This window comes from Platichthys flesus, chromosome 15 (assembly GCF_949316205.1).
Source record: "Platichthys flesus chromosome 15, fPlaFle2.1, whole genome shotgun sequence".
Lineage (NCBI taxonomy): Eukaryota > Metazoa > Chordata > Actinopteri > Pleuronectiformes > Pleuronectidae > Platichthys > Platichthys flesus.
This window is the reverse complement of record NC_084959.1, coordinates 16,825,515-16,847,475: the sequence shown is the minus strand read 5'-3', so window position 1 is coordinate 16,847,475 and position 21,961 is coordinate 16,825,515. Positions and strand designations below refer to the sequence as shown.

The window sequence follows — 21,961 nt, the reverse complement described above, 5'->3', positions numbered from 1 at the left end:
ACCACACGAGTGACTAATTAAGATCCGTTAGCTGCTCAGTATTAGTATTGATTTACTGTATTGAATACAGTTTGAACACATGATCAGTGGTAGATGTGGGCAAATGAAATTGGAGAAAATCCATGTGCTGTATCTTGGCTGCTTTATATTGTTTGCATACTTTGTACAAGCACTTCATCATCAGCAACATTTCACTTTCTTCCTAAACAGTTTTCCTCCATCATGTCTCAAGTCAATAGTGAAATCATTTAAGATTGGTTCTATGGTCTGATCACAATTTGAGAAAAAGTTACTGTACAATGGTTGACACTATGACACAGATGTTATACCAGTCCACTCTAACAAGCCTCCAGAAAGAGTCAAGAAATCAAAACCAGGTTTATACTGGTATTGTTAAACTGTACGAGTGAAGATAGTCTGGGGAGATAAAGAGCCTGCTGGGAAAATAGTTCTTGCATTCATGGTGAAAAAAATATGAAATAGTCCAAGGTTTAGTTGAGGTAAACTTCAGCCTCCTTGAGGACATCCTCTTTTTGGTGGAAGTAGTCTCTGAACCAGGAGATGTGTTCCCTCTTCTGTAGGACGGTCAGGTAGGGGTTTCTGGAGAGACCGGCCACCACGAGCTCCATGAAGTGACGCACTGGTCCCTGACGGGGGAAGCCCTCCTTCAAGTGTTCCTCTAAGAAGACATGCTCGTGGAATGGGACACTGGCTTCCTCCTCCAGGCCTGACATAAGAGCAAGAGCACACCTTCAGTGAAGCCCTCGGACTAACTTCATTTTTTCTGTCTCTACATATTAAACATAAATACAGCTTTTATTACTCACCAGCCTCATTGTTGACTGGGTACTGCCACATTTTCCCCTCTTTGGTCCACTGGATCATTTCCTCAAGCCCATTGCGGGGCGTATGGTTGACTGTTAGAGACAAGCCAAGAGCAAATTCCATGTCCCACAAAGTTGGCCGTGCTGAAAAAAGATTTTGCCAAGGTGACATGAAATGTATTTAAAAGACAAGCTTCATGACAACATCCCATGACAATAAGCTTCAACAAAAGACTCAGAAGAGACTTTATTCTAGTGAACAAATGACAACAGCACAACAAAATCAATAAATGTGTAACACATTACAGAAATATGGCAAAAGGACTACAAAAAAAATCTACACAACTAACACAATAAATCGTCCACTGTAGGGAGATAGTTAGAAAGAAATATATTATTACCAACTGCCGATTCCTCTCCAGATTTGTCAGTAGTGGGTGAAAAGAAGTTAAATCTTTTCCCTCTGAACAGGCTCCTCCAGAAGAACATTAACATGATAAAACAAGCATTAAACACAATCCATCACAAAATCTGAAGATGTGATTAATTGCTGGATAACGATATTTACCTTCTCCGAACACTGTCCAGCTCAGCAGTGACTCCTCTTTCATGCGTGTATCCTCGCCCATCTTCATCAAACTGGATCTGATTGGCCGGCCGAGAATTCTGGCGGTTGGGATTCTTTCCAACCTTCATGTCAGCGATAATTACTCTGCGAAAAAAAAGTATTATAAAATGTTTATTACATGAGAATAAGGCTTTTTATTTTAAATCAAATATTCATTCCATCAACAGTCCCATAGTGGAAGTGTATATGCTGGACTCCAGTGCACATACCCTAGGTTGCTCAAGTCCCCTTTCTTCTGAGCCTCGGTGATAGCTTCATGCTCCCTCAGCTGCTTCAGCAGCTCAGACTCGGCCTGGATGTGGTCAGGCAGAGTGGACGCTGCAGCAGACGCAGCTGAAAGCAGTTCAGGATCCAAGGTCTCACTGAGAAAATACAGAGCAGAGAGGCTGGAATCAGTGGGTGAAGTGAGACGAAAGCTTCTGATTTCATCCCAAGATGAAGAATCTAAAATAAATAACCAAGACACAAACGACATGTCAAGCTCCTCTTTTACCTCTGTGATGAGGCCTCCTCTGTAGCCTTCTGAAACATGCTGATGGTGCTTTCCATTGTGGCTGGATTTGATCTGGGGGCGGACTCATAATTTTTCTGCGCTTTCAAGCTTTTGAGCCTCCTCTTATTGGTAACTTCCACCTTCATGGCACCGAGAAGATCAAGGAGACTCTCCTTCCCACTCTTAGCTGCGTCAGTCATTACTTGCTCTGGCTTTGCCACGTCCTTAATCTTCTCATCCACCTGCAGCTGCATGGTGCTTCCATCATCCGTCTTTAATACTGCTGGCTCATCCCTTTGTTCCGCCATATTGATGACGTCTCCATCCTCTTCAGCTTTCCGCTGAGCCAAAGCTGGGGTTTCTGTTGGGTCTGCATCTGCTTTCTCATCCTGATTAGAGAGGATAACATCGTCTTTCTTTTCACAGAGCCTGACTGAACTTGTGCTGAGGGTTTTGACTCCACCTCCAGTTCCGACCCTATGACAAGAGCAAAACACAGTACATCATCCCAGGTGTCAGAAATAACATTGATCATATTCTAATGTTAAAGATGAAAACATCACAATTATGATTGAGGTGGGGGCAGTATTTTCTTTGAAAAAAACTACTGAAAGGGATTCTTCACAAACTGAATTTCTTCCTAATGTAATATTAATAATAACACTTTATAATTTCATATTATTTTAAGCAACATATAAACACCACATCATCGACCTGTGCATGTTTAATTGACACGGGGACATTTCATTACGGTACTCTGCCTATTTGCTGTTAGGATCCCCCCCAATTACAACGGTAAAGGTTTTTGGAACAGACTCATCGGTGAGTGAAGCCAGCATCAACACACAAGTAGTTGTAAACTTGTCAGGAACAATTTCATACAAAAGGTCTAAAGAGTTGTTTTTTTGTAAAATGTGTAAAACGTAAAGCCGCATGAATATCAACAGCTGTTTTTTTTTTCACATCCGGGTTACCATGGAAACGACCTGCCAGTGAGAAATGTCATTGAAAATGTCCTGCCCCAGTTTGGCAGTTACACAACAGTTTACTTTCCAGTCTCAGCTGTTATCTCTCTCTAAAAAACAGGCACTGGTGAGTAGGTAGCAGCCATAAGCACAAGTTATTAATAATGTGTGTGTGTGTGTGTGTGTGTGTGTGTGTGTGTGTGTGTTCGTGTGTGTGTGTGTTCGTGTGTGATCGTGTCAGACTCACCTGAATATCACAGCCTTGTCGCATTTAGCTGATAACACACTCCACTCGCACACACCCACTGAAGAGCTTCGAGCAGCGTACACAGTACGAACTAAATATCTGTACATGTTCGATTCCTGCTGTGTCCTTCCACGCTCCTGACGTTTGTCTTTGTTGCTACAGCATTAACTGTCCTCGGCAAACCCGAGGATGACAATGGTTCCGCGGTCCCTCTTTCAAAAGGCTCGGTACTTTCCTCGGGGGCGGAAGTTAGATATAACTCATAGAGTGCAACAAATTAATATAACCTAGTTTTTTTGTTATAAAAAACACGTGCCGTTAATTCATTTTTTCAGAGTTAACCGTTTAGTAAACGTAAGGCGGTTACGAGTCCGCCTCTGTAGTCTCGCGATGCCACAACCGGTACGTGATTCAAAATGGCGACGCGATACAAGCGCTAATTCACGAGCGGTCGCAAGCTTCAAACCGTGAATTAGTTTCCTCTTTCTGTTTAGAGATGGATATTCACAGAGAAGAATCAGCTTTACGGAACTTCCACTGCTGCAAATCGCACAATTGACTGTTTTTACTCGTATCGGATCCCGGTTGAACTCAGAACGGAGAGGGACAACTTCGCTCAGGTAAAAAAAACGTCAACGGAAGCTAAGTTGTTAGCATGCAAGCTAACGCAGAGCAACTGTATTCAACTGTAAGTTCGTTTTAGACAAATGTGTGGTCGCCAGAAGACCAGCGATCAACGCCCAAAATTATTGCCGCCATGCAGTTGTTGCGTTTGAGTGCATATACTTTTGTGGAGCTGGTGATTTGCATGGAGCGTTGTGTTGTTATTCCGTCAGAGTGGTTAACGCGCTTTCTCTGCAGCTCAGTGTGTTTGTTTACACACGTGAAGTATCTACAAAAACACTTAAAACTGCTCATTTATTGTTGTTGTACAACACTGTATCAGAAGGGCTGGGATATGGGTTTATCTAGCTGACTGCGGAACTTAGAGATTGTCACTCCGCACATGTAGTCATAGGAAGTTCAGATACAGCACTTTCAAATCAGTCATTCATAGTCTCACCGAACCACTAAACCAAGTTGCACGCTGTGTGTATTAGTTTCCTACACGTCACCTGGCAAGAGTAGATCTCGTGTAATTTTTCCACAATAGCTCACTCTGTGTCCGGGTCCCACAGCCTCAGCTAGTCGGAGCTGTAGCTCCTTCTGTTTTGTGATTGACCTCCTTCATGCATGGAAACTTGAGTTTCGGTCATTTCCTGCTCTAAACGGATGCATACCTGTATCATATTTTTGATAAATACTTTATTGATTATCTACTATGAGGAGTATTGAAGAGTTGATTATTTTCACGTCAGTTAAACTGCCAATATGTTTTATTGTAATACATGAAGTGTTTTGTGTATAAAATGCCAGCTAAGAGTGAAAAATGCAAATTTTTATTTTACATCAGATGTAAGTAACATAGTCATTGTTTTATTTGACCATCAGTCCAAAATTCATAGTTACTCAGGCTACTGAAACATGTGAAAAAAAATAGTGAATCCTCACATTTATGCAAATATTTGACATTTCTGCTTAAATAATTGCTGAAGCTACTTGGTTCATTCTTGTAAATCCCCACCTCAGGATATCAGGTCTGTTAACATTTGTCAGTATGTTGAGTTTGACACGTGTGCCTTTTTTTTTTAGTCATGGCAGAGGAACGACGGCAGAAGCAGTGTACGGTCGTCGTGCCCACAGAGTCCATGAAGGCCATAGCAGAGTCTGTTGGGGTGGGCCAGTTACAAGAGGAGAGCTGTGTAGCATTAAGTGAGGAGGTCAGCTACAGAATAAAAGAAATTGCACAGGTAAATCGTGAATTATTGAAAAATTCATTTTGTTTTTGGGTCTGTAAATTGTTCAGCAACCACACTCTTGAATGTCATAGTTTGTGTTTTATCTGATATGTGAGTTTTACTTTTGAATTCTTTGTGGTCTTCTTCTTTTCTGCCTTCTACATAGGATGCTCTCAAATTCATGCATCATGGGAAGAGACGTAAATTAACCACCAGTGACATAGATAATGCTCTCAAACTAAAAAATGTAGAGGTAAGAGAAAGTTGGTGTATATAACTCACAGAAGACTGTTGGCACTGCTCACTTCTTTGAGGTTATATGATAGAAAAACAGGAAGTGGTTCATGTGCTCTGCTTTCTGTTTAAGCTTGCAGTCTAAATAAATCCCTCTCTGTTATAGCCGCTGTATGGGTTCCAGTCGCAAGAGTTCATCCCTTTTCGCTTTGCAAGTGGTGGTGGAAGAGAGCTTCATTTCTATGAGGAAAAGGAAGTTGACCTCAGTGACATTATAAACACACCACTCCCCAGAGTTCCACTAGATGTGTCTCTCAAAGGTACCCAGATAATCAGTATTACTCGCCAATCTGTTGTATTGTCTTGTTTAGACTGTTTGCTTTGTATGCTTTGTATACTCATACATCACTTGTCTGTTGATCTATAGCTCACTGGTTAAGTATTGAGGGGGTGCAGCCTTCTATTCCAGAAAATCCACCACCAGGTTAGTACTGATTTAAATGTTCTTCTTTAAAACACACGAAAAAAACTATCTCTAGGGCAAATTTAGCATCAGCTTTTATTTACTATATTCCAGCATCAAAAGAACAACAAAAGACTGAATCAACAGAACCTCTCAAAGTCGTCAAACCTGGGCAGGAGGATGACGCTTCGATTCAAGGCAAGGGTCAGGGAGCAACGGCTGCTGATGGCAAAGGTCAGTATTTTGTTTTATATTCAAATTTAACTTTTTATTCAGTTTTCTACTCCTGTCTCCTCACATTACTGCCTACTTCCCTTTCTTTATGTTTAATTTTCTTTCTTCATTCCGTGTTTGTGTCTTTCAGGAAAAGACAAGGGCTCAATAAGGTTGAAGCCACGCAGCACTCATGAACTGTCTGTGGAGCAGCAGCTCTACTACAAGGAGATCACAGAAGCATGTGTTGGCTCCTGTGAAGCCAAAAGAGCTGTAAGTCTTGAGTGTTATTATAAGTTTTTTATTTTGTACATGCTTGGTGATGATATACGTTTTCTCAGTTTGGTAATGGCAACCCTGTGCAGCTAAAAAGTTATAGGTGAAATTACAGAATTTAGACAAATGTGACATTTTTTTTCAACCTTATTTCTCATCTTTATTTTGAATCATTTTCCTCTTGTTTCATACAGGAAGCTCTTCAGAGTATTGCTACAGATCCTGGACTGTATCAGATGCTTCCAAGATTCAGCACATTCATTTCTGAAGGAGTGAGCATCTTCTGCACTACTCACTATGCACAAATGATCCAGTCATATCTCTATCAAAAGCACTGACTTCATTTTCTCCCTAAAGGTTCGTGTTAACGTTGTGCAAAACAACTTGGCTCTGCTGATTTATCTAATGCGGATGGTCAAAGCTCTAATGGACAACCCCACCCTTTATTTGGAGAAATATGTGAGTGAAGACTACAAAAGTGTTTATGTGTCATCACACATAGAATGTACTTTAATGCTAATACATTTTTTTCTATCTTTATTTTCAGCTGCACGAGCTCATCCCAGCTGTGGTGACATGTATTGTGAGTAAGCAGCTGTGTTTGCGACCTGATGTTGACAACCACTGGGCTCTACGAGACTTCGCCGCTCGTCTCATGGCCCAAAGCTGTAAAACCTTCAGTACTACGACCAACAACATCCAGTCCCGCATCACCAAGACTTTTACTAAGGTGGGTCACCAAAATATTATAGTAAAGGCAAGTATTATTAATAGAGAAAAGCATTAAGGTGTCATCTATAATTATTTAAAATGTTAATGAGTCAGTGCTGCAGATACTGTTTGTCTTCTTAAATTTACCTTCACTTAAACAGCTTTGTTTGAAAAAACAAACAAACCACACACCCCACAGACTAAAGTATACTGATGTGTTTCCCCAGAGTTGGTTGGATGAAAAAACTCAGTGGACAACACGCTATGGCTGCATCGCTGGACTTGCAGAGCTGGGAGCTGATGTGAGTGTGATTCTGTTTTCCCTCAGTCTTTTAGCATTTTCTCTCTGTTATTTGATCGACACTAACATCCTGATTTCGTCCCCTGTAGGTGATAAAGACGCTGATTCTTCCTCGGCTTACTATAGAGGGGGCTCGCATCAAAGCGGTGATGGAAGGACCAGTGGTCTCCAACATTGATAAGATCGGAGCTGACCATGTTCAAAGCCTTTTACTGGTAATAAATTAAGCTCTGCAACTAGACACCATCTCACAGATACACTTTGAAACCCAAACTGTCGCATTTCACTTAATCTAAAACATTTTGTTTTTGCAGAAACACTGTGCAAGTGTTATTGCCAAGATCAGACCTCAGCCCGACAATGTGGAGCAGTATCGGGTGGACTACGGTTACCTCGGACCAATGCTTTGCTCTCACGTGATGAAAGCCAGGACTCAAGCAGCACTGCAAGCTCAACAAGTCAACAGAACCACATTAACAATCACACAGGTACATTTCAATACATAATGAAACTCTAAACAAATTTGAATGAAGGTGAAATGGTGTAGAAGATGATTAAGATAAAATAACGATAGAATAAAGGCCAATTGTGAATTTCCTGCTAAACAACCAAACGTACACAAAGAATGAGAGCACAACCTGGTTTGGTTTGAAGAGTTGTAAGAAGATCCTGATGTAGAGTGGAACTGAACATTTATAGTATTCTTGAAGGAGACACAGAGATTAGAGGAAAACCAACTCGATAGCATTCTGTCACACTCACTCATGCCACTTATAAGCCAGACGTTTGAGTCGTAGCCAAATAAAACACGCCAGTCCTTATCTAAACCCTTCAATCCAGCTGAATCTTCTGTTTATGTAAGGGTTAACAATTTGTCTTTGAAATCATAAACCAATCATGTAATTTCATATTGTATCCTTAAGGCATCAGTACAAGTTGTTTAGTAGTTAATTATGTTTTCTTTTCTGTGCAGCCTCGTCCCACTCTGTCTGTCTCACAAAGCGGGATAGGTGGCTCGACTGGATCTCGCACTCCCAGCATCATCAAGGTTCCCAGTTCCCTCACCCTGATGTCCCCTCGGCCGGGGACCCCGTCGCAGCCATCACCGCCGGCAACAAAGTATATCGTCATGGCAACCAGTGCAGGCGCCGCCTCAACTCAGCAGGTACTTTGATTCTTTTCAGTTTTACACTAATGGAAATGTCAATGCTGCAGGGAGTCTCCTCAGGGGGGATTCATGTGCCCACACTGATAAGAGGACAAGATGAAAATGTAGAACAATTGCGACATAAACGGAACAGCTGTGGTTTTATAATGGCAGGTATTTAGTATATTTTTCAGGAGCATGAACTAAACTAGAATAGCGAGCAGCAATGTGCATTCCTCCACCAAGGCTCTACAGTTCCCTTAAATTCATTCAGACTGCATCAAATTTCACACACATGGATGTCAGTTCGCTAATCGTGCCGGATTTTTTTATTCCCTACGGAATCTGTGAAAGTGTTCCTCTCAATTTTAAAGCAAATAAATCATAATTCCTGGATCAACTTTAAAGATACAATTGAATATGTTCTCCTCTGACCCATACCGCATCATTCCACCAAGATTTGTGCTAATGCGTCCAGTAGCTTTCGTTGAAATCTGATAACTTGGACACAAACATAACCGCCTTGACTGAGCATACATGTGAAATGTATAGTTTTTGTTTCGTATGAACAGAAATTGCTGTGAGCTCTCAGGTCTCAAATTTACACTTGACGGGGTTTCCTGAACCCTCTCTCTTTAAGATTCAAAGTATGGATTTACATCTCTTTTTGTTGTCCCATTTAGGTCATCACCCTCAGCTCTTCCCAGTCAGCCTCATCAATAACCAGCACTGTTCCCAGTGCCTCTTCGGCCTTGCAGCCTTTAGTAAAACTGGAGTCTGGCAGCGGCCCTGGACTGACAGCTTCACGACCTATGCAGAAGTACATAGTGGTATCTCTGCCCTCATCTGCCTCTTCCTCATTGGAGCCCAAGAGCTCCGTGCTCCCAACCTCAATTTCCTCAACCCTACTAGACGCTGGGATGAAGATGGAGCGGTCCGAGTCTCCCGGAGCGAGCACACAGTCGCCACACTGAGACTTGTTTAAGTATTGGAGATTTTGACCATGTCGGTGCAGCTGAACACACAAGGAGGTCGATTTGGGCTGAACTTTCAAAGGGGTAAACTCTGGAGGGGTATGAAGGGGAAAATCTGAACTCTTGACTGAAGAAAGAGAACATGTGACCAGACATTGTAAATATGTTAATGCCCAATGAAAAACTAAAGTCAGTCTCTGAGATCTGTAATGTTTCAGCTTATATTCAAATTGGTATCATGTTCCTTTTTTACTCTAAAATAAATCAGATTTTGTATGAACTCCCTCATCTTGATTGTTTTTTATATTTCTCTTTGAATTTTTAAGAAACATGTTTCCTAGAATACTGAAAATTATAATATCTGTACTAATTAGTATTGTTTGTCATCACCATCTTGCTTTGGTTTAATGAGTGTTAATAATACAAATGTCTGAAGTAAGTCAGAACAACAAATACCCTGGATGTGTCATGTTGACCAACTGCATGCCGAGAATCCCCTTCTGCTCAAGTCTGAGTCAGTAGATGTCTATCAAACATCGATGGTCTATTGAAATGTGTGACTAGTTTGGATGCTTCATTAATCACTGTGCCTCTGTTTTCCTCGAAACTGCTGTTTGAAAATAATTAGCAATTTTTTTGTTGACGGAGGTGAGAGAAAGGCTGAAACCTGACTGCAGCTCTAGTGCCACCCTCAGGCCAAACTGTAGGCCACTTTTAGACGCCACTTTCTTTCCACCTTCATCCTTCCCAACATCAAGTTCCAGAAGCTGATTGAGGAAATATTTCCCAGGATTCAAGCTTCTAGATAAAATAAAGAAATTGGGTCAACAGGTATAATGCACCTCTGTCCAGGAGTAAATGGGATCACTAGAAAGCTGGTACAATGGTGGACAGCAAGGTTCCTGGACAGCAAGGTTTCTGGCTTTTTAACCGAAAAAGGACATTAGCATTTAATTAAAAAAAAGGTGGTGGTGAGGAGAATGGTCCGTCCAGCTAGGAGCCCAAGACATTTTTGCAAGATAATATGAAGAACACCGCCTGGGGAGTCAGGAATCCTAAAAAGGACGAGAGGAGACAGAGTTGAATAGGAACATCCAGTGACCTAATCTGAGGAGGAAACTGATCTCAGAAGGGAGGAAGGAGGCAGAGGTCATCATATGGAGGTCATGGCCAAGTCATTTCAAAATTGAGGCAGTGAGCACAAAACACTGACGGGACATCATGAAGTCAGTCATTGAATGAATTCATCATTTGTTTATTTTAATTCATTTTCTATAATTTATCAGATCATCAGTGCATGGATGTGGATAAAGATGGTGAGTTTAGCGGTCTGGTATTTATAAGTGGGTGCAATTTGGTTAAGGTTTAAATACAAATCGGGATCTAGTAACTCTAAAAGTTATTTCATAAGGTGCGTAAAAAGTGGCGTGAGTGAGTGAGTCACATTTTTTTACGTGACTGATGAGTGACGTAATTTGTCCACGATGGGTTGCCATGAGGTCATTGTCGCAGGATTGTGACGTACAACTAACTAGTGGCTCAAAGTACAGTGTCTGTTAGTTCCCCACAAAAAAAAGTTTGAAGAAGTTTGCAGCAATCGTGTGTTGTCCCTACGTCACGGCAGGAGCAAGCACACACAGGCACGCAGTGCATGTTCGTGCAGATCTTGTGTTCGGGAAGCTGTTTCCTTCTTTGCTCTCTCGTTTGTCTGCTCAACCATGGATTTCAAAATCCGCGTTGGTACCAAAGATGACTGCAAAGACATGTCGAGGATGATAAAGGTGAGTTCGTTACAAACCGGGAGGAGACAGAGTTCGTTCACTGGGTCACAGTGAAATCCTGTGATGTCCATTATCACCACTGAACCTCACATGTGACTGTTGTTCTCCTTCTGCAGGAGCTGGCTGTTTTTGAAAAGAAGCTGGACGAGGTGAAGACGTCCCATGAAGGTGAGTCTTAAACATTGGCTCTTATGTTTTTAAACATATGTTGTCATATGTCTGAACTTTATAAACTGTTAACGCTATATAGACGCTTTATAACCGCAGAGCACATACCTCTGCCTTTATTTCTGCACCACATCGCTGACATTCTTTTGGAATTTTGTATTTAAAGGTGAATGGAACCATTTGTTGCTGTACAGTGGCTGGAAAAAACGCTCCTCCCCTTATGACACCCAATTTAAATCCGGATGAGCTGGATTTTTATTTGGATCTGCCCCAGACTGCACACACCCAGTCCCCTTAACATCATGTTTTGTTTTTCTCTCACAACGATCCTTGAATTAAGCTCAATCTGAATCCGGCTCGTTTGGCAGTACTATGAAAGTCATGTGGCCCGCTCAGCAGATCAGACCTCATAACCTCTTTGCCTTTTTAAACTAAACACTGTCCCATTTTAGAACATACGACAAGATGGATCGTCCTTTTTCTAAGTGTCTCAGTATCATTACCATTCCAGAGAGGCATCACGGTACATGGCACAACCTGACGAGTTAACCCTAACCTTAAACTGCGTTTTCCCTGCTATTAATGAACAACATCTGCTGCAAAAAGAGTCGTTGGCGGTCAATGCAAGTGGAGCTGTTTTTGTTGCCTTGTAACTGACAGTGTGAGATTAGATATTAAAGAGCATCAAGATGTTAGGATCAGACTTCGGTCATAATTAACATGGGAGAATAAATCAGTAAAGGTGTGGCTGTGTGGGTTCACACAGGGTAAATTTCCTGTTTTGTTTTCCTGTAGAACTGGAGAGGGACGGCTTCTGCCAGAATCCCTTCTTTGAATTTCTCATTGCAGAAGTTCCTGAGGAGCATAAATCCAAAGAGGGTAAAGTTGTAGATAAAGGACTTTTTTTATTGTTGGCTTCCTCATCAGCTGAATATGCATCTTACGCAGATCATAAAATGTCTTTGCTCTCGACGTTTAGCTAATGCCCAATTAACCACCAAATCATGACTGTCACTTATCAACAGTGTCAATGTAGTTCCTCCTCTTGTTTTTTGCAGCCCCACTCTGCATACACAACAAACTTTTCATTTTGCTGTTACCCTGCCTGTTCGTCTTTTCACTACTTGTGTCCTCTGACCTTATAGGATTCACAGTTGTCGGCTACGCCCTTTACTTTTTCACCTTCAGTACATGGAAGGGTCGGGCGATGTATATGGAAGACCTGTATGTGATGGAGGAATTCAGAGGTGAAAATATGTTATATATGTAATATTCTTCTTTTTTTGGTTATATGCATTGTTTCCCATTAATTATCTTGACTGGGGCAGCCCATCATTTTTCACTTTGTCTTACGACAGTTTTCGTATTGAACCCAAAAAGTTGTTATACTTCTCATAATAATATAAGAGATAATTTACTTGGTGTTTTGCTCTGCTGCTGCATGTATATGCAGTTCAGCATGATTAGCTTTACATAAAATCTGTATTGTCCACGCAGACTGACTGACCTCCTAGTACCTTAGGGCCTTCTTGCACATACATCCATTTACCTTTCTATCTAAATTTTTTATTTTGTCATTCTTTTTTTTTTTTTGCAGGAAAGGGTATTGGCAAGGGTCTAATCAGCAAAGTTGCTGAGGTAAGAAAGTTTGGGATTTTAGGCCTAAATTTGCAGGAATATTAGTTGTAGTCTAGTCCCATATGAAATATATTTTAAAGCAAAAAAACATGTTCAAGTAAAGACCAGTAAAACCATCAGCTGTATGGCGGAGAGGAAGAGATGCACAGTTATATAAATGACTGATTTGTTTGCTCAGATGGGGAAAAAGAATCTGTGCGTGCGGTTGCAGTTTTCCGTGTTGGACTGGAATACTCCAGCTCGAGAGTTCTATGCTGCTAAAGGAGCTCGGGACATCACTGAGAAGGACGGCTGGCACTTCATTCGTTTTGAAGGACAGGAGTTTGACAATTTAGCAAAAAGTGCACCTAAAGATTAGTTGTTTTACAAGGAAGATCTACAGTGGCTCCAGATGGGCGGTTATTCTTCATTTTTGTTATTTTAATCTCCAGAAATATTACAGGCACCTTGGTGATGAAAGGAAATTTACTTAGGGAAGTAATATCTATGAGCGTGTATAATTTGGTGCAGCCTGATTGTACATAAGGGGACTGTTGGGCCTTGTATATGCAGCATTAAGTGCCATTCTTGTTCTCTGTGTTTTCTGTTGTACACAAATTTACTTTGTAAGACAATGTCAAAATAAGCTTCACTGTTCTGGTTTTTGCTGGTTTAACATACATCTAAAGTCAATCATACTTTAATAGAGTTGGGTACCCCACTTATGATTTACTGTTAATACTGTGATATAAAAAAATAAGATTGTGTGGTTATGCTTTGTCATTATTCCCCTAATAAAGTTTTTCCATATTGTTTGTCCACATTTATGAATGAATTATGAAAGAAACTTTAATCAAAAGACTTTGATCAGAGCACAATTTGATTTAACGATGTTTAGCAATATCTGTCCAGCAGGGGGCACTGTTTTTTTTGCATTGACTATTTCGGTATGATCTACATTCTGGACTCTTATGCGAATCTACGTGAAAAGACACAATCAAATAGGGCAGTAAATTCAGTTCTCTGTTGGTTAAGGAAGATGATGTGCCATCAAGCTCTGTAACCTGAAACTCCTTTATTTGAACATTGCTCGGCAGCTGCGTTCATCAATCTTTAATAGAAAGTTAGAATATCTTATTGACATCCTCAGGGTTGAGTTCAATCTGTCACTGACAACGGCATTTATTTGTGTATAAAACAAATCTAGAAAAATATATGCAAGATTACAGAAACAATTAAATAAACTATGATCAAAATTCACAGAACTATCAAAGACTATGTTTCCATTTGTTTCTTCACCATTACTGACATTTGAAATCATCATAAAATCACACTGGATGAATCACATTGGGTCAGAGCCTGTTTTCCCGGTTAAAAAATAAATATTTAGGTCATGACCACGGCACAGACCGAAGTCACAGAATGTCTCATTATTATGGATCTCTTAGTAATTATTGAAACCTCCTCTAAAGAGACGTATCTCCTTTCAGATTAGCCAGATAATTGATCAAGAGATATCTGGATTTACCATCATGTCCCAGAGAGAGGACTCTGTTTGAGCTTTTAACTTCTAGAGGTGATGGAATCATCTGAATATGCTGCACATTAACAACATGTTTTGTTGAAGGGTTGCAGGTAGATGCCAGGGGCCCTGAGCGGAAAGGGACCCCTTCAAGAGCAGCTGATTATGTTAGTACAAAGTAAGACCTGCTTGTGTCAACCTGAATTCACTTTCATGCATGGACATAACAAACAATTAAAACACTTTATATAACAACACAAACTTTATAGACTTGAACTGAAACAGTTCAAAGAGGATTAGATATTGGAAAATATAGAGCAGGTTAATATAGGAGACCCTACTGTACATATAGTCAACACATAGGCAGGAGTAGTGAAGCAGTTTTAACACTATATAAACATTACATATGCTATACATATGCATACACCTAAAAGGCTTAGATTATATAAAGCCAATAAATCCCCGAATCAAGTTCACCGCTGTCACCATATAACTGTACTACTGTGATTAGAAATGTGTGTTCCCAACTCTCAATGCCCTCTCGTTGTGCATTGAGAATAATAGACACTGTTCGTCCTCTTTCAAAACAATCTGTCTCTCTGACTTTCTTCTGACTCTGCTGGATTTTCCCGCCTTTGCATTAACAATCAGACGTATGCATTTCTTCCATAGTTGCTTGGCACAGTCTGCGACGTCTGCACAGTGGACAGCGCGTGTCCTCTGGAGGACTGTTGGTATCGATACGGTCTAAAAACACACAAAAAAAACACACGTTTCAACTGGGAGAATATTCACATTGAATTCATGTAAAAACTTCCCAGCGGCAGGTTTACTCACATCTTGTCATCGGTTGTTTTGAATTTGCAAGCACACAACAGGCAGGAGCCTCCGCAGATGGCGAGTGTGGCCGAGGACCAGCCGATGTACAGGCCCTCTCCGATCTCATACCTGGAGCGTTATTTACTCCATGTTAAACAACAGCATCACTTTGTGTCATTCAGTCGTCGTCCTGCTTCTAACAATGAAACATTGATGCTCTTTGTGTTGACTTACTTCGTCCCTGGATAAAACTGGTCAAAGAACTCTTGTGTGATGTTGGCTGCGTACCAAGATACAGCAATCATGGTGCTTAACCCTGGAAAAAAGATATCAGGGTCACTGTAGACACGGACATTCTCAATTCAAGTAAAAAAAATGTAAAATGTTCATCCTGTTTCATGTTTGGAGTCAAACAGAGTATGTTAATTTTGGGATCACCTGAAGTCTGAGAGGCTGTTGAAAAGACTAAAAATATTGTGCCACACCCTATTATACATTATCTCAAGGCACTTTACATACGTCAATTTATTTATTTATTAATGAGGCCAATTACGTAAGATAAGGCCAAGGTACCTGCTAATGACAGCATGAATCAGTTTATTGCAAGGAGTGAGTAATCCATTATAACAACTTTAAAGTTCAAAGTTACTATGCAACAAAACAATATTAAGTAAATAAAACTAAACAGTGAGATTAATCTTCCGTACTTACATTTTAAGAAATATATGTCTATCCATTATATATTCAATGTATGTATTGAATATATGCACCTAACTGTATAGATTGGTGGTGTCACATCAGAGTTTTGTTTCATGTGGATGCTTCACTCCCTGCATCACCTTTTGTAATTTACGCAGCTTGACTCATTCTAACAATCCACAGATCTTTGGTGAAGGCAGGCTTTTGTCTATCAGCAGCCTTGTTGGAGTTGGGATAACCATTTGAACTGGTGATCCATTTTCTGATAGCTAGTCTTCTGCACACAGTTTGGATTAGTAGACATGTTTACTCCTTCCAGGCCGGTGCTCCGTGTGAAGGGTGTGGTTTCACCCTTTGATTACGTCAATTTCTCATGTGACAAAATGCTTTTCATCTTTTAAGGCTGGGCTTACTGGGGCTCAAGATTTCCATCGCCATTTTTTGTGTAAAAAAAATAAAAAGCAAAACCAGTCTTTAGTGGTGACTGTGTCCTCTGACAAACTATATTCTCATGCTTCTTTGAGAGATTGCCATCCCATTAATCCTAATATCCTTACCCTGTAGTAAAAAGAACACTCCTCCGATGGCAGCAATCCTCCCCTTCAGGATGTAGTTTTCTCCCCCGATTTTTGAGCACTTCATTCCTGTGAGAGTCGCTGCGAGCCCAAATGTCCCAAACACAATGGCAGCGATCATCAGTGCCCGGGAGGCCTGAATGTAGCCTGTGTGCAAACACAAAAACAATATATAATAACACAACTTGCTCTCTTAAGAACCTCCGTAGCGTCAGGTAAAGGATTCTCACTTTGTTTCAAGAGAAAAGGTTTGATTTCCTGACTAATGAATTTCAGTCTCTCGTTTTATCAAAACAAAATCATGACTGTATGTTGGGATCAAAGGATACATTTCTGTTACGATAAGATGAGGAAGCGTTACATACCATTGGATGTTTAGTCATCAGATAGAAAAGTCTACCACTTGACTGAGGTGGATGACAAGAAAACGTCTCATGTTCTATACAACACTTGTCTGTTATGTCATTTTGGAAAGTCTACATCGTAAATTTACATTTTATTTATTCAAGCCAATTAAACCAATACCTAAGCATGCAGCTTAATCTGAAATGTGTTCACAAAACCTGTAATTTTTTTTTGATATTTATTATTAGCTCTTCAAAATCCGTTTCACGTAATTTTTTTTGTTTGTCTGTGTTCACGTTGGTTGTGATTACTTTTCCTCTCTCTCTGGTCATGTCTTAAGGCTTATTACCTACATTTACCAGTTATCATAGCAAGAGCAGTATAAGCCTTGATGGAAGTATTATGAGGTCAGGTTTAAACCAAGTGGAACTGGATAAACAATAGCGAAATATGAACTGAACAGGCTAATTAGTGTTTAAGCCTGAGAAGTATCAATCATCGATTCCAATAGAACTGTTGCCCACATACCACTAAGAGCGAGCAAGGATGGAAAGTCCCGGCAGTTGTGAACTCCGGTAGAGTCAGTTGCACAGGACATCCAAAGGTTTTCGTAGATGGTTGATGTGGTGATAACGTTACCATCCACCGAAGAGACCTTCCAGTATCGATTCGGAAGGGCGACTCCGACCATCAACCAGCCCAGAAAGCCCAGGAAGAAGGCAAGCGCTTCCACTGTGGCATTCATATTCCCTTGTTTCTTCTGTCCAACCCGTGTAGAGGTATCCAGAAAGAGAAACACATAAACGCAGAAGCTACGAGGTATCTCGCTGCTCAGACTTGTGGTTTCGTCGGCCCGTGGTTTCAGTGTGCCACACTGGTTCCCAGTAACCCCCCCCCCCCCCCCCCCCCCAGCTAAGATGGTAAAGAAAACTGCAAATCAATGATTCATTCCAAATAGCCCACTTGTGATTTCTGCTATTATCCTCCACACCTTTGTAGCTTTTCAAAGGCTCCATAGGTTTACATAACCCAAAGGACAAGAGTGAGATGTGAAGTGCAACCTTGGCACCTGCTCACGAATCTCCATGGACTTCAAGCTATTTGTCCTCTTTAGTCATTTGCCTTCAAGCCCTGTGTCAACACCATCAAACCATAATTGATGGGATCCTGGTCCCGTTTTGGCTCCTCACTTCATCTTGTTTCTGAGGGATGATGGGAAAGTGGAAGGCACTGGGGGGTTGATCACTTCTTGACCAGGTTTGCTGCCCCACAGATACCCCTGCTTATCTGACAACAGAAGACTTCTTGTCTTCATTTGTTAACAAATACAAAGTTGTTCATTAAGAGCCACTTGGGCATGCAGCGAAAACCCATTTGAATTAAAGCTCTCGTCCACATGGTTTAGACCTCAGAGAAATGTCTGTTTCGACAACTTTAAGCTGGACCTTGATTTATAACCTTTATTATACAAACAATGGCTGAATTAATTGTAAACATTATTTTAAATATATATATATAAAGTGCTGTTGTCACAAAATGAGTTTTTCCCTCTTCGCCTGAGTCAGAAATCTCCACCTCAGCAGAAATGTCACACCTGAATCTGAATCTCCAGTTCAGTAGAGACATCTTTACAGAGGGGTTTGTTCATACATCATTCATTGCCTCATTTCTATTATAATAGTAACATTTTAGTCCAATAACACAGCGGAAATCGATTATTATATTGCTGTTGTTAGCATTTTCTGATTTATGGAATGAAAATTCCATTAATAGGACAGCAAAGTGAAAACAAGAATTTTGAAACTCACTTATTCAGATGTCTATTCTAGATACAATTGAGTGCATACCACATTCGCTGATTTAAACATAATTTTAGAGAAAACTTCATTAATAACATGTGTTTCCTTATAAGCAACAAACTAGAAAAGAATACCATATAAGTGTGTTTTGCTTAATCACTGAATTTGAACTTTTCACCTTATGTCCATCAGGTACAGCATTACATACACTGGATGCATTTAAGGACACCGTGGAAAAGGAAGCAGCTGTACAATGTGCGCAGAATCTTATAGCCCTCATAAACCTACCAACTATTATTATTATAGAGAGGGTTTATGAGGTTGTTTATTGAGAATGTGTATGCCGACAAATATAATTTAATCCACTACAATATATGAATTTAAAAAAGATAGTCATTGAATGTTGAACTCCTCCTCAATAAAACTAAATGTTATAAACTTTACAGAGACTACTGTCCTGGATAACTGGATTTCACTGCTACTGTGTCAATCCCCTACAGATTATAGCAGCTCCATAACTAAATGTTTTAAACTTTACAGAGGCTACTGTGCTGGATTACTAGATTCACAGCGGCTGGGTCAATCCCCTACAGATTAAAGCACCTACATTGAAAATCATATATAGATATCACATTTGTATTTCTTTAGAAAATGAGAGAAACCTAGCTTTTAGGCTGTTTATTCATTTCGACTCTCACAGAAGAAAGATATATGTGTGCCTCAATCAGGTCAAGAATATAAGCTGCAGTCCTTTCAGAGTGAGGTTACAGATTATAGAATGCACACTCAGCTATTACACACAGCTGTATCATCAGAAAATTTGAAAACACACATAACATTTAAAATTTCAATAAAAGACAAGCAATTTCTTGATAATTACCACAAACACTCACATTGTCATTTTCTGTTTAATCAGCAGAGACGTGCTGAAGGGAGTTTTCTAGGATTCTGTCATAAATTAGACAATTTCAACTGTTACTCACCTGGGAGAGCGAAAAGGGATGGAAAGTCTCGACAGTTGTAGATCCCCGTTGAGTCACTTGCACAAGACATCCATAGGTTTTCATATAAAGTGGAGGTTGTTATTACGCTGCCCTCAGTGGTGGATTCTTTCCAGTACTGATCCTGTAGTGATATGAAAATTAATATCCAGCCTACAAAACCTAGGAAAAGTGCTATAACCTCAGTGATCTCTTTCATGTTGAAAGTCGTCTTCTATTAATAATTAGCAGTACTAAATAGATAATGCCCCGGCATGAGCTCTATCTGCAGCTTCTGTGTCTGATATACATTTTGTGAGTGTGAGAACTGACTCAGGGCTTTTTTCTCTCATGCGCTCAAACCTGGACTAATTTGAACATTGATTTGTTGGCTGTAGCTACAATTTCAGTTGGCCATTCCCGCCCAAAATTGGTGACATTCCACGTGCCCGGCATGTTACAATAGAAATGTAAGTATTTTTTGAAGGACTTTTTTTCTCTCCTTTGATTGGCAGTGCAGTTAATCTCTTGTAAAACAGTTATCACAGCTGCAAATGCACGAGCCAAAAAAAGAGTTTAAGCCTGCAGTCGTTTGGCACTGACTGGGTTGACATGCTTTAAAGGCTTCTGCAGGAGAAAATGAAGAAGGCAATAAAATAATAATTGTTTGTTCCATAGGAAGATGGCTCTCAGGATGAACTGTTCATAATTCAAAAAATTTTTTTTTTATATCTTGCTATATATCTTTAAAATTAATCAATCAGGGAAAGGTTTAATGATGTGGTTAATAATTTAAAGTAATAGTCATATTGTACTTTTTTTAATTTTTCCTCTTGTCATCTCATCCTCCTGTCTGCGCATCCTTTTGACGAATTGGTAGCTAGTGATTTTTAGGGAGGTGATTTAAGGTTCTCATAGGCAAATACTGAATGAATAGAGGGCAGATCAATCACTGGGTGGTCAGTGGGTGATTAATTGAAGGCACAAAGTGTTTATTTTAGCTCTGGTTAAGCATTAACGAATCTGCAACAGGACAAAAGATGCGTTGAAACTCTTAAACTCTGCAAATACACTTTTAGTACTGGAGCAAATGATGTCTGTTCTGTTTAAAATAATTGTGTTTGCATATTACAGGACTTTCATGTGACAGAGGCTGGCCAAAGTCTGCGTCGTTTTAACACGCCCTTATATTGAATACGCTCTCTCTCTCTATCCAGCAGCATATGGATGTGTGCAATAGTGCAAGGACGTTTTTGTAATCCTGTTCTATATTCAGTGTTCACAAGTGAAAACAGCGTGAACACACCCAACACTCGGCGGGGATGAGTCGTCAAAGGTGATAAAGATGTTTATCCTTTGTTTGAGTCTTCGTTGAGGATAAACTTCAAACGCACAATTTACTGTCGGTATCTTATCAAATGTGAATTCTCTTTTCCAACCAGTTATCAGAGACACAGTTCAAAGTGCTGTCATATACTTATAATATTGAGCAGACACTCAGGCTTTAGCTCCATCTTTTGTCTGTTAATATTTTATTTGCCTGCCCTTCCCCTCAGCTGGCATATGTATTCGGTTGTGTCCGTATTGACCTCCCTGCTTAAAGGGAGAGTTCATGAGAAACCTTAAGTGTCTTTTGGTTTTCAACCCCTGACACTTGCTGGTGATGACTGAAACAGGGAATGTTGTTGTTTTTTGTGGGAGCTACAGTGATTTTCCAGTTATTCAATTTAAACATTTTAAGTTCACGACTGATTAAGCTGGCTCGATGTGTTTGTGCTTTACAACTTAATTATTAATTGGTTAAAACATTAACATTTAAAACATTTGATAATTTCATGTGCTGCGTTCCCTATAGTAGTAAAGACGTGGAGAGATCCTCTAAATTCTCAGTATGTCACATGCAATAATAAAATGGAAAGCACTGTGTTGTGATTGATCAATAGGATTAATAATCCTATTGATCATCCTATGTTCTTTAATAAGAAAACCCGTCTCTGTGGTTTCATGTGTTTTTAATTTAACAATTTGCTTCCCATGAATAAATGTCACATTGATTTAAAAAGATCTTCGGTAATAGCACAGAGTGAATACACACATGGAAACTATTACTCTTAAAGTATTAAGAACAACTTATTTGAGGTCCCTAAATCTACTCTCAAAAAACTAATATAGTGAAGAAGTGACCACAGTAGGTACAACCTAATAATAATAATGATGGTTAAAGGAAGCAGTCATTTTTTTCCATTTAAATGACTTAAGCATTTGAAATATTATCTGTTTGAACAAACCCTGTTCTCCACTAAGCTAAATTTAGATGACATATTATTCCATGATTCATGTGT

General features: G+C 40.0%; 4 protein-coding genes across 6 annotated transcripts; 2 read left to right on the top strand and 2 right to left on the bottom strand.

Moving 5' to 3' along the window:
* Positions 1 to 127: 127 nt before the first annotated feature.
* mrps31 (mitochondrial ribosomal protein S31) lies at positions 128 to 3,341 on the bottom strand. The gene is made up of 7 exons (XM_062406238.1): positions 3,158 to 3,341; positions 1,946 to 2,422; positions 1,662 to 1,814; positions 1,393 to 1,536; positions 1,226 to 1,299; positions 828 to 968; positions 128 to 727 (listed from the first exon to the last, which is right to left on the bottom strand). Exons 1-7 carry the CDS (start codon positions 3,262 to 3,264, stop codon positions 492 to 494), a joined length of 1,332 nt encoding a protein of 443 aa, XP_062262222.1. The 5' UTR covers positions 3,265 to 3,341; the 3' UTR covers positions 128 to 491.
* Positions 3,342 to 3,566: 225 nt separating this feature from the next.
* On the top strand, positions 3,567 to 9,594 carry taf6 (TAF6 RNA polymerase II, TATA box binding protein (TBP)-associated factor). The gene is made up of 15 exons (XM_062406237.1): positions 3,567 to 3,777; positions 4,850 to 5,007; positions 5,162 to 5,248; positions 5,396 to 5,549; positions 5,657 to 5,713; positions 5,807 to 5,926; positions 6,057 to 6,178; positions 6,376 to 6,453; positions 6,539 to 6,640; positions 6,729 to 6,911; positions 7,120 to 7,194; positions 7,283 to 7,408; positions 7,508 to 7,681; positions 8,167 to 8,358; positions 9,024 to 9,594. Exons 2-15 carry the CDS (start codon positions 4,852 to 4,854, stop codon positions 9,312 to 9,314), a joined length of 1,917 nt encoding a protein of 638 aa, XP_062262221.1. The 5' UTR covers positions 3,567 to 3,777; positions 4,850 to 4,851; the 3' UTR covers positions 9,315 to 9,594.
* A 1,227-nt stretch (positions 9,595 to 10,821) lies between these two features.
* On the top strand, positions 10,822 to 13,692 carry sat2b (spermidine/spermine N1-acetyltransferase family member 2b). Of its 2 annotated transcripts, XM_062406870.1 has the most exons (6): positions 10,824 to 11,095; positions 11,212 to 11,263; positions 12,059 to 12,142; positions 12,409 to 12,510; positions 12,861 to 12,901; positions 13,080 to 13,692. In XM_062406870.1, the coding sequence occupies exons 1-6, from the start codon at positions 11,033 to 11,035 to the stop codon at positions 13,257 to 13,259; spliced, it is 522 nt and encodes a 173-aa protein (XP_062262854.1). In that variant the 5' UTR covers positions 10,824 to 11,032; the 3' UTR covers positions 13,260 to 13,692. The 2 variants fall into 2 exon arrangements, with proteins under 2 accessions (XP_062262855.1, XP_062262854.1); XM_062406871.1 differs by lacking the exon at positions 12,059 to 12,142 and having other exon boundaries at positions 10,822 to 11,095.
* Positions 13,693 to 13,949: 257 nt separating this feature from the next.
* On the bottom strand, positions 13,950 to 20,049 carry LOC133970057 (claudin-15-like). 2 transcript variants are annotated; one of them, XM_062406868.1, is made up of 5 exons: positions 19,623 to 20,049; positions 16,478 to 16,642; positions 15,456 to 15,537; positions 15,240 to 15,350; positions 13,950 to 15,149 (listed from the first exon to the last, which is right to left on the bottom strand). In XM_062406868.1, exons 1-5 carry the CDS (start codon positions 19,837 to 19,839, stop codon positions 15,050 to 15,052), a joined length of 675 nt encoding a protein of 224 aa, XP_062262852.1. In that variant the 5' UTR covers positions 19,840 to 20,049; the 3' UTR covers positions 13,950 to 15,049. The 2 variants fall into 2 exon arrangements, with proteins under 2 accessions (XP_062262852.1, XP_062262853.1); XM_062406869.1 differs by lacking the exon at positions 19,623 to 20,049 and adding an exon at positions 17,369 to 17,585.
* Between the last annotated feature and the right edge of the window lie 1,912 nt (positions 20,050 to 21,961).

Coding starts and splice junctions, on each gene's coding strand:
- mrps31 (XM_062406238.1), bottom strand. CDS start 3,264: ATGTACAGATATTTAGTTCGTACTGTGTACGCTGCTCGAAGCTCTTCA. Junction 2,423..3,157: donor GACAAGGCTGTGATATTCAG/GTGAGTCTGACA, acceptor CTCTTGTCATAG/GGTCGGAACTGGAGGTGGAG. Junction 728..827: donor CCCAGTCAACAATGAGGCTG/GTGAGTAATAAA, acceptor CTCTTATGTCAG/GCCTGGAGGAGGAAGCCAGT.
- taf6 (XM_062406237.1), top strand. CDS start 4,852: ATGGCAGAGGAACGACGGCAGAAGCAGTGTACGGTCGTCGTGCCCACA. Junction 5,714..5,806: donor TCCAGAAAATCCACCACCAG/GTTAGTACTGAT, acceptor ACTATATTCCAG/CATCAAAAGAACAACAAAAG. Junction 8,359..9,023: donor GCGCCGCCTCAACTCAGCAG/GTACTTTGATTC, acceptor TGTCCCATTTAG/GTCATCACCCTCAGCTCTTC.
- sat2b (XM_062406870.1), top strand. CDS start 11,033: ATGGATTTCAAAATCCGCGTTGGTACCAAAGATGACTGCAAAGACATG. Junction 11,096..11,211: donor ACATGTCGAGGATGATAAAG/GTGAGTTCGTTA, acceptor CTCCTTCTGCAG/GAGCTGGCTGTTTTTGAAAA. Junction 12,143..12,408: donor GGAGCATAAATCCAAAGAGG/GTAAAGTTGTAG, acceptor CTGACCTTATAG/GATTCACAGTTGTCGGCTAC.
- LOC133970057 (XM_062406868.1), bottom strand. CDS start 19,839: ATGAAAGAGATCACTGAGGTTATAGCACTTTTCCTAGGTTTTGTAGGC. Junction 16,643..19,622: donor ATCCCTTTTCGCTCTCCCAG/GTGAGTAACAGT, acceptor GTTTGCACACAG/GCTACATTCAGGCCTCCCGG. Junction 15,150..15,239: donor AAAACAACCGATGACAAGAT/GTGAGTAAACCT, acceptor GTGTGTTTTTAG/ACCGTATCGATACCAACAGT.